This window comes from Desmodus rotundus, chromosome 10 (assembly GCF_022682495.2).
Source record: "Desmodus rotundus isolate HL8 chromosome 10, HLdesRot8A.1, whole genome shotgun sequence".
NCBI classification, from domain to species: domain Eukaryota; kingdom Metazoa; phylum Chordata; class Mammalia; order Chiroptera; family Phyllostomidae; genus Desmodus; species Desmodus rotundus.
This window is the reverse complement of record NC_071396.1, coordinates 25315393-25331975: the sequence shown is the minus strand read 5'-3', so window position 1 is coordinate 25331975 and position 16583 is coordinate 25315393. Positions and strand designations below refer to the sequence as shown.

The 16583-nt window shown below is 48.6% G+C and overlaps 2 protein-coding genes across 3 annotated transcripts in view; one reads left to right on the top strand and one right to left on the bottom strand.

Annotated features, from left to right (window-relative positions):
* The window catches only part of GABRA5 (gamma-aminobutyric acid type A receptor subunit alpha5), a 57814-nt gene that overhangs the window by 25155 nt on the left and 16076 nt on the right, over positions 1-16583 (top strand). Inside the window, exon 5 of the mRNA XM_024561767.4 lies at positions 6635-6717. Within this exon, the coding sequence (XP_024417535.1) occupies positions 6635-6717 (83 nt within the window). The remainder of the gene's footprint in view (positions 1-6634; positions 6718-16583) is intronic.
* GABRB3 (gamma-aminobutyric acid type A receptor subunit beta3) overlaps positions 1-16583 on the bottom strand; it is a 230266-nt gene that overhangs the window by 206904 nt on the left and 6779 nt on the right. The window lies entirely within an intron of this gene.

Genomic DNA, 16583 nt, shown 5'->3' with positions numbered 1-16583 from the left:
GCCAGGTTTTTTCTATCTGTTACAAAATCAAAGCTCTGGGTTTCATGAATGTCTTCTATTGTGTTTCTGGTTTCTTTTTAAAATTCCTGCTCTGCTCTCTGTGATTTTCTTCTTCTTCTAACTTTGGGTCTAGTTTGTTCTTCTCTTTCTAGTTCCTTGATGTGTAAAGTTAGGATATCTATTTGAGGTCTTTCTGCTATCTAAATCTCGGCATTTATCTATAAAAATCCCTCTTAAACTTGAAGTTTGATGCACCTCAAACTTTTTCTGTACGCTGCGTTTCCATTGCCATTTGTTTCCAAATATATATTTTTTTATTTCCCCTTCGATTTCTTCTTTGGCCCGTGGGTTGCTCTATCGTGTGTTGTTTCATTTCTACACCTTTAAGGATTTTCCAACTTCCTTCCTGATATTTATTTATAGTTTCAAACCTTTGTGATCAGGGCCGTTGGCATAATGTCAGTCTTCTTACTAACACTTTCCGAATTCTATCAGCCTATGATCTCTTCTGGAGAAGGTATGATGAGCACGTGAGAAAAATGCGCCCCGTGCTATTTATCGGGTGGGATGTTCTGTGTCTGCTAGGCCCGTTTGCTCTGACGGATGGTTACAGTTCGACCTTCCCTATTCATTCTCTGTCTGTCTGATCTACACATGGTTGAATGTGGGGGAGTGAAGTCGTCTACTATCATTGTATTGTCTGTTTCCCCCTTCAGATCTGTTCATGCTGCTTCACATATGTAGGTGCTCTAATGGGGAGTGCATGCGCATTTAAGATTCTTATGTCTTTTTGATGAATTGATTCTCTCGTTATGGCATAATGACCTTCTTTGTGTCTTGTTACATTTTTTTTCACGTAAAGTCTATTTTGTCTGATATAAGTATAGCTGTCCCTGGTGTCTTTTGTCTTCCGTTCGCAAGAAATATTTTTTCCATCACTTCACTTTCAGTCAATGTGGATCCATAAAGTTAACAGGCATCTCTTATAGGCTGTATGCATCCAGGTCCTGTTTGTTTAAATCCATCCAGCCACTCTCTCTATTTTTTTTTAAGTTTTTACTTATTGATTTTAGAGAGAGAGAGAGAGAGAGAGAGAGAAAAACATCGATTTGTTGTTCCACTTACTGATGCACTCATTGGTTGATTCCTGTATGTGTCCTGACCGGGAATTGAACTTGCAACTTGGTGTATCTGGACAATGCTCTAACCAACTGAGCTACCAGGCCAGGGACTCCTACAATCTTTTATTTTTAATAAAGCATTCTAGCCCTGGCAGGTGTGGCTCAGTGGACTGAGCTCCAGCCTGCAAACCAAAGGGTCGCCAGTTCAAATCCCAGTCAGGGCACATGACTGGGTTGAGGGCCAGGCCCCCAGTAGGGGATGCATGAGAGGCAACAACACATGGATGTTTCTCTCTCTTTCTTCTTCCATTCCCCTCTCTCTAAAAATAAATAAATGAAATCTTTTAAAAAACATTAAAAATAAATAAATAAAATCTTTTAAAAAGCATGAATAATTAAATAGGCTATAAATATTTTAATAGACATCCAACAAGAAAATAATCAACATGACTAATCTAATTGTTATCACTGAACTCATTTTTTTTTCCCAATTGAATCTACCTATTTTTTTTCCGTATTGCTTCTGGCAAGATTAATAAGGTCAATAAACCCACTATTAAATATAAACATAAGAGATGTTATTTTCTGTTACCATTGAAACACAGGAAAGACGTGGGAGAGGGTGGGAAGGGGCCGTCTGGGCTGGGGAGCAGTGGGAGCAGCTTCTCCGGGTCGCTGGGCGGCTACAGCCGGAAGGGCCTAGGACCAGCCTGCACTGGCCGCGTAAGGGGAGGGGCGAGCGTGCATGCCCAGGGCATACATCTTTTAAAAAATTTTTTAATCTTCACCTGAGGGTATATTTATTGACTTGAGAGACTGAAGGAGAGAAACATCAGTGTGAGAGAGAAACATTGATGGGTCGCCTCTCGTATGCGCCCTGACTGGGGATCGAACCCGCAACCCTTTGTTGCCCGGGACAACGCTCCAAGTAACTGAGCCCTCGGCCAGGGCAGCGCCCGAGTCTCTAAGGAGACGAGCGGACTCCGACGCGGGGCGAAGTCCCCTCAATGCGCAGGGACCTCTGTCGAGGCTGCAGGAGGGGCCTCCAGGAGAAGTCCCACGGGTTGTTGCCGTGTCCAGGCGGCCACGCGCGGCAGAGCCACGGACATCAACAGACACAGACGGAGTCATCCTGGAGGGGAAACCAGCCGGACTTGTCTGTGGAGCTGGAATGGAGCGATGCGCCAGGATAGCCGAGAACGCCCCCAACCCGTCCAGCGCTCTCCCCCGAGGAACGAGGGGGGCCCTGGGAGGGCGCCGGGGCTCCGGAGAGGGTCGAAGGAAGCTTGGGTTTGGTCTTACATGGGCGGGCCCCGCACAGTATCTCAGACAGACAAAAGGCAGCACTACACGAGAGTTCTGCGTTTGGCAGAAGCGTAAATGTCACTAAAGGCTTCGCCTGGGTACCGAGGGGCCGCGGGCCGGCCTGGCGCTCAGCAGCCGGGCGTGCGTCCTCACACTGCGCACAGTGGCGCTTCACTTGTCCCCTGTTTACACCCGCCAGTCCAAGGCTGTCTCTGCCGGCTGGACCCAGGCTCGCCTCAGCCCCCCTGCGCCTTGGCCTCAGCTCCCCGTGGGGCGCACCACTTCTAAAAGCGCTCATATTCCTCCGCATCGCCGGCCTTCTCCCGTTGCCTCCCTCCCCAGACGCGCTTCTTTCTCCGCTCAGCAGAAAAGACGTTGAATCTGCCACGCGCACCCCTGCAGGGGCGTCAGGGGCTCCCCCACCAGGAGGCTGCACAGACATCTCGGCCTGTGTTGCGGATGGTAGAACTGACGTTTGCCGCCTTTCGAAGGCACTTCTAGTCTCGCTCTGGGATTTCTCCCTGGAAAGCGCTCCCCGGTGCGGAGAGGCTACAGGGGAGATGCAAATTAACTGCACATCACCACGGGCTGAACTGTGTCGCAAAATGCGAGTGTTGAAGTCTGAAACCTCATACCTAGGCTCCTGCAAGCCAAGGAGCGAGGCCTCAGGAGAAGCCAGCCTGGCTAACCGTCCTCCCTCCCCCACATTGGACTTCTGGCCTCTGGACTGTGAGAAAAGTCTTCTCTGTTGTTGGCGCCTCGCTTTCAGCGGGGCTTTGTTTGGGCAAATGAATACCGATGGCCACAAAGAGCTCCCGTGTCTTCCAAACGGCCCAACCCGCTATGGACAACTGCATCGGGCAATGGAACGCGGATAAAATGGAAGTTTTGTAATTCTTAAGTCTTCTCGTCTCTTACTGAGAAGGAGAGTGGAGCCCAGTTCTTCTGCCCGGTGTCCCTCTGTTGAGCTCAACACCTTCTCCACAAGTGCCTGATTGTTTGCTGCACAAACTCGGGTGGGGCAGACCAGTCAGTGCCGCTCGGGCTGGGGACACAGATGACCCGTGGAAAGCTGTAATAGTGCATTTTTCCTTAAAATAATGCGCCTCGTCTAAGTTGATGACATTTGTGTGCTGGTGGTGGCCTTGAACTCGGTCATGTATTTTTTAAAAGATTTTATTTAATTATTTTTTAGAGATCAGGGAAAGGGAAGGAGAAAGAGAGGGAGAGAAACATCAATGTGTGGTTGCCTCTTGTGCGCCCCCTACTGGGGACCTGGCCCACAACCCAGGCTAGTGCCTGACTGGGAATCCAGCGACCCTTTGGTTCGTAGGCCCACGCTCAATCTGAGCTACACCAGCCAGGGCTGAACTCGGTCATTTAAACCAACGGTCCCCAACCTTTTTGGCACCACGGGTCACGGGGCCCGGGGAACAGGAGGCGGAGCTCAGGCAAGCTTTGCTTGCTTGGGTGACTCCTGATTTAAACAATAATGAGAAAAACCTTTCCTGATTCGCGATGGTTCCAGAATCTGGCCACTAGGTGGCACTGACAGACCGCCCTCAAATGCTTTTACACAGTGGAAAATAGAGCGTTTGGAGTGGAAAGGAGAGTCACACAGCCTTGGGCATCGGAGAGACAGTTCCAGGTAGAGAATTAACCTGTGCCTCTGAGTCTAGACAAAGAAGCCCTGGCTCAGCTGCCACTGCTCTGGGCTCCCTCCCCTGGGAGTCCCCGGGGTCCCACGGGCCTGTCTGCCCACCCACAGGCGTCCACAACTCCCTCTCTATCCGCTCCCCACTAGTAGGACGCGGGGTCGTCATGTCAAAGGCCCTGGGTTGTTGGAACAAAACATGTGATGTTTAATATATAATAAATAATATCGTATAATATTATAAAACCCACTCAAATCACTCATTCATTATCTACAGTGTTCAGGATTCTGGAAGACGGAGAAGCAACAGCAATAGGGAGGACTTTTCATTTCAGTTACTGGTTGTTTTGTTTCAGCTCCAGAATTTATATTTAGCTCTTTATTATTATTATTATTATTGCTTTTAGAGAGAGAGGGAGAAACATCAGTGTGTTGTTCTACTCATTGACGCACTCATTGGTTGATTTTTGTATGTGCCCTGACGGGGGATCGAACCTGCAACCTTCGCGCATCGGGACGACACTCTCCCCAGCCAGAGCTTCTTCACCTCTTACCTTCCTCTTCTCTAACTGATGAGAGTCTCTAGTGGGTGGCCTGACAGGCTCCCCTGAGCTGCACAGCTCACACAGTGCTTTGATCTCCTCTGTGTGATGGATGCAGTTGGCTATGCAGGAAGGACTCTCTGTTTTGAGAGCCCCATGCATGGAAGGCTCCCTCTTCCCTAGAGGTATTGTTGAGTCTCATGAAAGCCTAGGCCACTTTGGAAATGTTTATAAAGGCAGCAAACATATCACGCTGTTCTCTGAGGCTGAAACCCTGGCTCTTGGGGGATTTACCCGAGCAGTTAGAGAGGAGGCACCATCCGAGATGAAGTTTTTTTTTCCGGTGTTTGGGATTGTTCTAATGGGGGTCTGTTAAGCTAGGGAGACACAGCCTGGGATGCGCTGAGGAATGCATGCGTGGAGACGGCGGTTGTAGAACGACCCCTCTTTTATGTTTTACTGGAATTGGGGCTTCTTTAAATGAGTCTTCTTGACAGATCCAGCTAAATTCTGTCCCCTGTCTGCCTGCCTTCTCTGACCCTCCCCCCCGCCTCCTGCTGATGTTGAAAGCAGACTCCCTGGTCTACATTTCTTGGCCTCATTTTTAAAAATTTTTATTTGTTGATTTTACAGACAGAGGAAGAGAGAGAGAAAAACATTGATTTATGACCCCACTTATTGATGCATTCATTGGTTGCTTCCGGTATGTGCCCTGACCAGGGATCGAACCCGCAACCTTGGCATAGCGTTACGATGCTCTAACCCGCTGAGCTACCTGGTCAGGGCCTGTAGAGATTTTAATGTGGGGAATATCCCTGCTCTAATGCTACGTATAGGAAGGACTGAATTTTATATACCACAAACAAAAAGAAAGTATTACCTACATGTAGAAATATCTGGACACACAGGCAAGATCCCGACTCCATATAAGGGAGAGACCAATAATGCTGATATCCCACTGAATTATCATTTGTCTAAACACGAATGACATTTTGTACTTCCATTTGATTTGATGTCATTTAATTTCATTTTAAACAAATGGAATACGAAATGGAAAATTACCTCATTAATGTAATTTAGAGTCGTTCCCTAATTAGGAAACGCTGTAGGGAAATGAAAGAACCGCAGTGTGGGGGCTCTGGAAACTCACAGAAGCCTGGGACCACATGGCATGTGGCAGACGGACCTGCCATTGGGAGCCCACCCCCGCCCGCAGGGACAGGGGCCGGGCAGCTGGGCGCCCATCACGGCTCCAGGGCTTCATAAATAATTCTGCAGGCTTGTCCCAGACCCTTCATAGCTGGGCATGGCTGCCTCGCCTTTTCACTGGACGTGATCATAGCAACAAACCTTATCCTGCTGTTTCCATCAGTGGTGGTCCTGCTAGAACAGCACTTGATGCTGTGTCTGGCGCCAACGACAACTCTTAGAACTGTTGCTATTTGGAGTCACCAGGACCGTGCGAGTGAGTGGTAGTCTTATTACTCACAAGGCCAGGTGTGGCGTAAAAACAATAATTCGACGGTATCAAAAGATTGCTATCACACCACAATCTCACCTGCTTCTCGGTTTGATGGCACCAGCCCGTCCTCGACAGTGACAGCCAGCTTCCGCTCAAAATTTGGTTTGCACGTTTATTCCACGTTTATAGCTTTTGAGCTTAGCAAGGCTTTTAGAAAATACCCCTCTTTTCAGCCCCGTCACGGAAGTATTTTAGATCCCTCTGGGTAAGGGATGAGAAAGAAGGAATGAATTATTTTTAAAGGCGTCTCAAATTGCCTTCCAAGGGGTAACGTACAGGCACACACACACGCGCTGAGCCGGAGAACTGAAGTGGATTTGGTCGGAGCCTTCTTCCCAATGGACGTTCATCTGCAGTGAATGCCGACAATAAATGATGGCAATTAAAATAATGAGTGAAATAATTAAGGCGGCTGCCTGGGACATTGTGGGTGCCTAATCAATAGGCAGCCTTGCCGAGCCCTTTAATCTTCCTCTCTTGTTTTTTCCAGCTTGACCATCTCTGCAGAGTGTCCCATGCAACTGGAGGACTTCCCCATGGACGCGCACGCTTGCCCCCTGAAATTTGGCAGCTGTAAGTTATTTCTAAAAGTAAGAACCGTGGATCTCCTTCGGGGCTTGCTACTGCATTCATTCATTCACTCAATTATCCATCCATCCATCCATCGATCCGTCCATTCAGAATTTGGGTTCTCCATGCACGTATCCCTGATAGTAGCTGCAGGCTGCTCTAAGAAGCCTGGAGAGAGCTGTGGGGTATGCACACCTTCGACCTTGCAGACTGGCCTCCTTGTCTGCGTCCCGGAGAAGGTGAGTGGAGGTACTTCCCACCTAGAACTGTCTCCCCCCGGACCTTTGCCAGGCAGGGCTTCCTTCTTTCCACGCCCCCGATTGCAGGTCACCTCCTCCAAGGGGCCACCCTTCAACACCCAATTTCCAGCACCCAGTCTGTTGTTGCATGGTGGTCACTGCTGTGTTAACTCACTTCTTCTAGAATGTTCCATAAGAACAACATTGTCATGCTCAGCCGCTGCTCACCTTGTGCACGCATTAGGAAGTTGTGCGTTGACGGAGCAGAAAACTTAGTCATTAGGTGCATGCTTCTCTGATCCTGGATTCCGGCCACGCCAGAGAGTGTGGGGGTGGCGTTGGCCTCACCTCCGAGATGCCGGGAGGCCCTGACTGGGAAGCGAACCCACAACCTTGGAGCATTGGGACAATGCTGCAACCCACTGACCTACCCGGCCAGGGTGATGTTGTCTGTTTTAAAAATTCAAGAATGTGCTCTCTGAGATGGAGCAGCCCCACTCCCTGGGCCGGAATCCTTCCCGTTCCGCTTCTTTGCTGAGTCACCGTGACCCAGTGGCCTCTCCACGCCTCTTTCTGCAGTTGTAAAGTGGTTGTGAGAGAATGTTTGAAAATGGCAGCGTAACAGCAATAAAGTGCTCAAGAAGTGCCCACCACCTCCACCATCATCATCACCGCCATAAGAGTTCAAGGTGTTAATAGCCCCTGGCCTGCACGCATGCGTCGCCACTCCCAGTGACTTCTGTTTCACCAGACAGCCATGGAGCAGACACTTTGTCTGACGTTAGCGTTGCCATGCCAGCAGTGACTATGTGCGCATTATCTTTATTACTATTAGCCTGGAATGTCTTGTACCCCTTTTTTTTTTCCTTCATACGTGATGAATATTTTTGCTGGTTGTAAGATTATGTTCTGACAGTTCTTTTGAAAAATGTGGTACTGTATTCTTGCCACCATATTTCCTGACAAGAAATCTGCTGTCATTCACGTATTTTTTTTCGTCTTATAGGTACGAAGTCATTTTTGTTCCTGGTGGCTTTCAATATTTTTTTCTTTGTCTTCAGTGTTTAGAGGTTTGACTATGATGTGTATGGCTATGGATTTCTTTAGGTTTACACTGTTTGAGATTTGTTCGGATTCTTGATTCTATAGATTTCTGCCATATTTAGGAAGTCTGACTAGTTACATTTTGAATACTTTTCCTTTTGCATCTTTTTTTTTCATCTCCTTTCCTATCTTTAATGACATGAATATTAGGTCTTCTGCTATAGTTTTTTAAATAGATTTATTTATTTTTAGAGAGTGGGCAGGGAGGGAGAAAGAGAAGGAGAGAAACGTCAATGTGTGGTTGCCTTTCACACACCCCAAGCAGGGAACCTGGGCCGCAACTCAGGAATGTGCCCTGACTGGGAATGGAACCGGTGACCCTTTGGTTTGCAGGCCAGCACTCAGTCCACTGAGCCACACCAACTGGGGCAGATCTTCTGTTGTATTTCCTTAAGTACCATGGCTCTTTTCATTTTCTCCTATTTTCTCTCTGTGTTTCATGTGATTTTATGTAATATTTTTAGTGATTTTTTCCTTTGTCTCCTCCATCCTGCTGACAATTTCTTTCACTGAGCTTTTTAGTATGATTATTGTATTTTTCAGTTCTGCGAAGGTTGATTTTGTATGCCAACTTGCTGGGTCAGGACATGCCCCTATGTGTGGTCAGATGTTATTCTGGGAGTGTCTGTGAGGGTATTTTTGGATGGGATTATCATTTAAGTGAGTGGACTGAACAAAGCAGATTGCTCTCCGTACAATGGTGGGCCTCGCCCAATCACTGAAGGCCTGCAGAGAACATCCGGGCTGAGTGATAAGGGAATTTTTCTGCCTGACTGCCTTGACCCGGCACATTGGTCTTTTCCTGCCTTTAGACTCAAACTGAAACACCAGCTCTTCCAGGGTCTCTAACCTGCCCGTTCTCAGATGGGAACCCCCCCGCCCCCCTGCCCATCAGCCCTTTCTCAGCCTTCCCGTCTGCATATGCAGGGTCCAGCAGGAGTAACGCCTGTGTGAGTGTGGTTGGTAGGGTGCGTGAATGTCTTGCACGAGATGGACAGCCGTTTGAACATTTTGCCTACAATGTCCCATGGTGTGCTCGAGGGCCATGTTGTTATGTTACAGAGTGACGTGCTTATGATTTTGTAATAAAACAGGGGCGTTATTTGTGCCGGACCCTGTAGATTCTATTGGTTCTGTTTCTCTGGAGAAGCCTGACTCGTACAGCTTTTGCTTGTTTTTGAGAAGTGGGGTGCTGCCTGTAACAAAGCCCTAAGAACGTGGACTTGGCTTTAGAACCGGGCAGTGTGTAGAGAATGGCTGCATGGTTCTGTGGTGCATGCGAGAAGAAGCCGAGACTGCGCAGAGCTCTGAGAAAGAAAAGAGGAGACTGGAGAGAAAACCTCTATCTGCTTAGCGAATTCATAAATAGTCTGGGACAGAACATTGGTAGAAATGTGGATGTTGAGCATCTTCCGGTAACACCTCAGGCAGAAAGGATGGACAGGCCTCACTGCCAGTGAGCAGTGGCAAAGGGCCGAGCGATCGCTGACCCTCCTCTGACGTAGCTCCAACAAGGACCAGAAGGAACTGGCTACCTCTGGTTTAATGTGCAACTTCAGGGTGCCCACGTGGCCTCCAGCACAGCATGGGGCATGGGCTCCTTCCGCACTTGACTTTCTCTGCTGCCTCTCATTGGGTGGCGGGGGCACCTGGTGAGGGCAGAACTCTGGTTGGCCTTTCCAAGTGGCCGGCTTCTTCAGCCCCAAGTCTGGAGTGTGTGTGGCCAGAAGGGATCAGAGAACTCAGCCAGGCTCCTCCGTGCCTGCCGAGGCCCTAAGACCCGTCTGCCTCATTCTCTCGACCTCTCGGCTTCGTCCTGTATTTATTTCATACACAACATCCTGTGTTTCCAGTTGCATTTAGTGGGAGGAACGGGGGAAAACGCATTTCCATTTTTCCAGAGCAGAAGTTTCCCTAGGTGAGATTTTATTTTTATTTATATTTCCTGGAGTTTGCCGAGCCACTGGAATTTGGGAATTTATGTCTTTCGCCAAATCTGAGGCAGGCTGACCATCATTCCTTGTAATATCTTCTGTTCCGTCCTCTCTTTTCCATCTGGAGTTTTATTTATTTGTATTGTACCTTTTTACATAATACTGCAACTCCCCGGGGGTCTATTCCTTTTTTTAAGCTGTGTTTCCCTTCTCTGTTCTTTATGTTGGATAATTTCCATGGCTCGCTCTTCAAGTTCACGGACCGTTCTGTCATTTTTCAACCTGCTCTTAAACTCCTGTAGATAATTTCTCATTCAGTACGTTAGATTTCCCAGTTTTAGAATTTGTATCTGGTTCTTTTAGTTTCAACGTCTTGGCTAAGGTTTACTCTCAGTTTTTTGTTTTTTTTTTTACAAAACATTACATCCTCTCCTTCGCACATTTAATCACTGGAGGAAGCGCTGCTTTCGTATCTCCATATGCTACATCCAGGCTCTGAGTCCTCTTGGGGCCACTTTGCACTGATGGTATTTTCTCTTGACTACAAGACCTTTTTTTCCGCTTTTCTCTTACATTTCATAATTTTGAATTCTTTCATGGATATTTCAATGTCACGTTGCAGAAACTATGGATTCTATGAAATTAGAGGGTTAATTTTTTAAAAAGATTTTATTTATTTTTAGCAAGAGAGGAAGGGAGGGAGAAAGAGAAGGAGAGAAACATCACTGTGTGGTTTCCTCTTGCACACCCCCTACTGGGGACCTGACCTGCAACCCAAGCATGTGCCCTGACTGGGAATCAAACCTGCGACCTTTGCGTTCGCAGGCTGGCACTCAATCCACTGAGCTACAGCAGCCAGGGCCAACTCACAGCTTTTGAAGCGAAAAGCCATTCTTTTCTTCCAACTCCCTTCAGTCTCTTCTGTTCTCACTCCAGTGCCTTCAGGGCGCTATTTTTCAAATGTACCCTCAGTTAATAGTGGTTATCTAATAGCGGCCATTCTACCATTGCTGGCCAGAGAACATCTTTTGGCTCCCAGGGTTTCACGTCATATTATTTCTATCATTCCAAAGAGATTTTTTGGAATTAGGAGAGGTAAGTGTGTGTGATGAGCCCAAATTAGGTTGGATGGAAATGATCTGTTTTTTTTTTTTCAAACTATGATCTTGAAATGCCATGGAGAGATAAAACATATTATTTGGGGGGAGGGGGAGATGCAGTATAATGAAAAGGAACTCTCAGCAGGATTTATTTAAATTAATTGCTGCCTTAATCGAAACATTCAAAAGATCCCTCAGGCCTCTCATCTAGAAATCGCTGGTTCACGTCCCTTCAGGAAAGTGAATTGTTTGTGTTCCCAAGAAGAGAATGACTTGTAGGACTTAAAATGATGCCCTTCTCTGTATATGGAAATTGTGCTTTTCATTTGATCAAAGACGAAACACTAAAAGGGAGAGTGTTATTCTTTTCATCGTTCGTTAAATAAGTTCAATCAATGCGATATTCAGACTTAATGGCTATTGTGTGCAGGGGGCAGAGAACACCAAAAGCAAGAGGTTCCTCTCTAATCCTTTTCACCACGTTCTCTCGTAGTTCATGGCCTACCTACTGCAGTTAAGTCTTTTATCACATTCAAAGCGGAAACACCCATCCACAGAATCACACCACTTCTACATTCAATCAAACTATGATCAATCGGTGCTTTTGTTTCCTGAGCTTTTGAACTCTTGTGCCAAGTTTATTTTTAGCTGACGATGGTTTTGATTGAGATGTTGGGTATCTTTTTTCATATCTGCTGTTAATATCATTGCTATGCCCCATAAAACAATTGGAAGGGTTTTCTTCAACTATCAAGAGGTGGAAAACTGCAGACGCTTCACCTCTCCTCAATTCATAGGGTTTCAGCTCAGGACATAATAATTTTTTTAAAAGATTTTATTTATTTATTTTAGACAGAGGGGGAAGGGAGGGAGAAAGACAGGGAGAGAAACATCAGTGTGTGGATGCCTCTCTCGCGCCCCCTACAGGGGACCTGACCTGGCCCGCAACCCTGGCATGTGTCCTGACAGGGAATCGAACCAGGGACCCTTCAGTTCGCAGGCCCATGCTCAGTCCACTGAGCCACACCAGCCAGGACAAAACATAATAATTTTAAGAGAAGAAATGTTATTCAATTAAGTGTTTTGCTTCCCTGTTTTGTCTTTTTTTTTTTTAATTTTTTGGATTGACTAAAAATAGCTTCCTGGCCAAGTAGGTCACTCATACCATGAGCGTGCAGGGGCTAAATGTGATAGTATAATGAGTTTCAAATTAGCCACCCAACAGCTCTCTGCTGTCAGGAGACAAAGGAATGCAAATAGGTGTCATTATTCTAATGAGCCACATGCTTGGACTTCGCTATTGGCTAACTGAATAGACAGACATGGCCCTTATTGCTGTCTCTTCTCAAGGATGCAAACTGATGCCGAAATTAGCTCTGGCTTATACAGGCACGTGTCGAGTCTGTAAGGAAATTCCTTACAGACAACGGCATGGCTTGCCTTTGGCAGACAAATCAAGACTATTTAGAAAAGGAGCCCTGGCTGCTGTGGCTCAATGGATTGAGCTCCAGCCTGCAAACCAAAGGGACTCAGGTTGATTCCCAGTCAGGGCACATGCCTGGGTTGTGGGCCAGATCCCCAGTAGGGGGCACGTGTGAGGCAACCACACATTGATGTTTCTCTCCCTCTCTTTCTCCCCCCCCTCTAAAAATACATAAATAAAATCTTTTAAAAATCCTTTAAAGAAAAAGACTATTTAGAAAAGGAAAAAGAACGTAATTTCTTTTTGTTCATTTTATTTGTGGAGTGATGCATTCAATACTAGACTAAGTCATGGGTTTGTGAAAATGCGTACTAAGTTAGACGGGGACGTCTCCCCGGTAAACCTGTCGTGGCTGGTTTAGAATGTAGGGCACCCTCTGGGAGGTCTTAGAGACGCCACGGATGACCAGGTTAAACATCGGAGCAGCTGCAACCCAGGTGGAATTTACAGATGGGGAAGCTTGCTGTGGGGGTGATATTTTAAAGTGACCCTGAAAGGACTGGACTAGAACAAGGTGTAACCGAAATAAGGATAAATGGCAGGGGAGCTGTGAGCGGGGTGCTGAGTGCCTCTTTTGGGGAACCAGGAAGGACTGGAACCACAGAAGTGTAAAACTAGGAGGCAGGGCAGGTGATGTTTTGGCGCAAAGGAGAGGCTGTGCCGAACTCACTACCGTGGTGGCGAACCCAGGAGCTAGGAACTTCCATAAGTAAGTGCTAGACACGAGGAGAGCTGATTGGTGTGACAGGTGGGTGTGCAGGATCAAAGAGGGACAGGAGTCACAGGTGCCATCACACGCCCAGGTGACTTGGGAAGTGCTATTCCCCATTAGCAAATCAAAAGTAATCGGAAGGACCTGCTGATTTGAACAGAAATAAGCCAATCAGTTTATGGAGGGTTGGGCAGGGGCGTGGAAGGACTTCCTCCTCACGCTCCTGACCTTTGCCCTGCTTCTCTCACTTCTGTCCGTGACCAGACCAGCGGGTGACAGTCCTTTGTCCTTCCTTTCTCATGGGGTCATCCCAGTTGGGGCGGTTTCCCTACCTGTGGGTGCTGATGCGCCACTTGACCAGCAAGTCTGTTTCCTGCTGTCGCTTCCTTGGTAACGGGACAGAAATGTCATCTGCTCATTTCCACCTGCAGATGGCAGCACGTCCTTCGGTTATTTCGGGGCGAAGAGAAAGGCCCAGCCCGCTGGTCTAATTTTAGCTGCTGGGTGGAATGCCGGGGTCCTGGGTGTCCAACAGGCCATTTGAGATAACCTACCCATACATATTTATATCTTAGAGTTTCTAGTCCAGATTGTGCAGTTGGTGAGTCAGGTGTCGACTTTGTTTTGGGCAGTAGGAGACTGAGGCTCGGGAGGGTGGGAGACCCCCAGTTTTAGGAGAGCGAGGCTGAGACTCGGGTGTCTGAGAGCTCAAATTCTGTATGTTTGCAGATCACGAAAACTCCAATTACTGATTACATCCTAAGCTGCATTTGGTCTAGCATCATAGGCAATGAATGCACCGAGTGAACCAGTTTTCCTGGCTGGTTATTGGGTGTCCCCGCAGCCTGTTGGGTGAGGCTAACCAGTGGTCCTCGCACATTCGGTTTGCTTGCGGCCAACAACTAGAAAGGGAATTCAGGTACCAAGATCTTTTCCTAAGGCTGGATTTGACACCAAGCAAAAATCCTTCCCAACACGAGGTTATGTGTCTTTTTTTAATCCTTACCCAAAGACATTTTCTTCATTGCTTTTAAAGAGAGAAGAAGGGCCCTGGCGGGTGTGCCTCAGTGGATTCAGCGCCGGACTGCGAACCAAAGGGTCATGGGTTCGATTCCCAGTCAAGGGCACATGCCTGGGTTGCGGGCCAGGTCCCCAGTTGGGGGTATGGGAGAGGCAACCACACATGGATGTTTCTCTCCTTCTCTTTCCCTCTCTGTAAATAAATAAAATCTTCAAAAAAATAATGAGAGAGGATGGGAGGGAGAGAGAAACATCAATGTGAGAGAGGGGCATTCATCAATTGCCTCCCAAATGCGTCGAACCTGCAGCCTTTCGGTGCGTGGAACAATGCTCCCCGCAACTGAGCCACACCAGCCAACGCAGGTTCCATCTCTCATAGCTACTACTTATTAAGCACCTACTGTGTGGCAAGCATATGCTGGCTACCTGGCATTGATGAGCAGGCTGTCCTAGCGTCCCTAGGAGATGGGGGTTATTTCCCCCCAACATATGGATGGTTGCAAATAGAGGCTCAGAGCGTACATGGGTGGTTGAAGGTTAAAGTCACGCGCCATATTTCACTCACAGGCAGCCCCGTTGCTTCTGAAAGGCCTTGTGAATTGGGTTGAGAGCACCAAGCCACTGTTCAGGGTCCGAGACCTCAGGATGAGAGGACAGACAGGACGTGTCAGCTCAGGGCAAGGGGCCACTCAGAAGGCGGTGACAAATGCCCCAGTCCCTTGTGAGTGGAAACCTGTCAGACCTTCCTGCCTGGCTCGCAGATGGATGGTCTGCGGGAGGCGGGGATTATGGTTCTGAAGCTTTCAATCACTGCAAAGGAGAGCAGGCAGAGCGACTGCCCTGTTTACTGCTGTCCCTGGCTCCGAGATTGATGCTGCACCGGTGTCGCAAAGAGGAATTTAGTGCTTCTCAATGCCAGAGCAGAAACGCACAGGACTGGGCATTTATTCCCACCTTTAATCTGGTGAGCAGAGCTCAGCCATATGGCCCAGCACACCGGAGGCCACGCTGGCCCTTGTTATTATTAATGCTCTTAGCACTATCAATATTAATAGATCATTGAACGCTTACCTTTAATACTAACAGTTTGAAAAGCTGTTATCTGATGAATCATAAGTACGCATTGTAAATGACGTGTATATATCACTTGGTGATTTCAGCTAACTTTGATCTAGTTACAATTATTTTGGGGGGGGGGACTTCATTGTAAGATAAGCATTATTATTCACCAGCACCCCCGCTAGTAATGGAGGAAGAGGCTCGGAGGACTCATGTCCAGCGAGCCGGGTCTGCCGGTGACAGAGCCAGCCTCCCCCGCAGCCAGGGACCCCTGCGGCACAGACACGCTTCACGGTCGACATGCCGCTAAGCCACAGAGCCATCTGCCATTGTGGGAAGCGCAGGCCTGTCCTAGCCCCCACACCCACCTCTGCGCCTCCACATCCCACCAGGACTCCCGTCTGCACCCTCATGTCCCCCAGGCCACCAGAGGAGGCCCCTGCACCCCCAGACCTCTGCCAGTCTCCACGTCGTTCCACGTGTCCTGATGGCCCCCCACCGCCCCGTCCTTGAGCAGACTCGGCACCCAGTCGCCAGCTCCCCAGGATGGGGGGTGGGTTCCTGCCCTCAGACACAGGTCTGTGTCCCCGGAAGTTCCTCCCCCCTGCCCTGAGGTGTGAGTTCCTTATGAGCTCAGGACTCACAGTTCCCAGCCACCTCGAGTCTGCCCAGGCTTGGGGGTCCCCTTCCTCCCATTGTCCAGGGGTCACACTCACAGCCCCGCCATGGACTGGGAAATGGATGGGAACCGTGGACGGGGCGTGTCCCTGCAAAGGCAGCCCTCGAGGCAGGCCAGCCTCCCAGCTCAGCAGCTGTCCCCTGTGGGAAGCATGAGGCTAGGGGGCCAGGAACGCAAGCTGCCTTCTGGGGCCAGTCTGGGGCCAGTCAGGAGCCGCATGCTGCCTCTTTGCCCCCCTACTGTCTGTCCCCACTCCCGGCCCCCGCCAGGATCCAGCGGCACCAAGTGACCCATGCCATGGCCCTTCTGTAGCCTCTTCCTGTGGCACTTCCACAGTAGGACCCCTGCTCAGGAAGCCACCATCCCAGCAGGCGCCCAAGGTGGGGGGGGGCGCCGTCACCCGGAGCTGTGTGTGCCCCGGGGGAGAGAGGACATTATAACAGAACACGCTGTGTCAGGAGAGCTCCCAGGCTGCCCGTGTGCAAAGCGCACTTCCATATTGTCTGAATCTTGGAAACAGGTCATGGGAATTTTTAGAA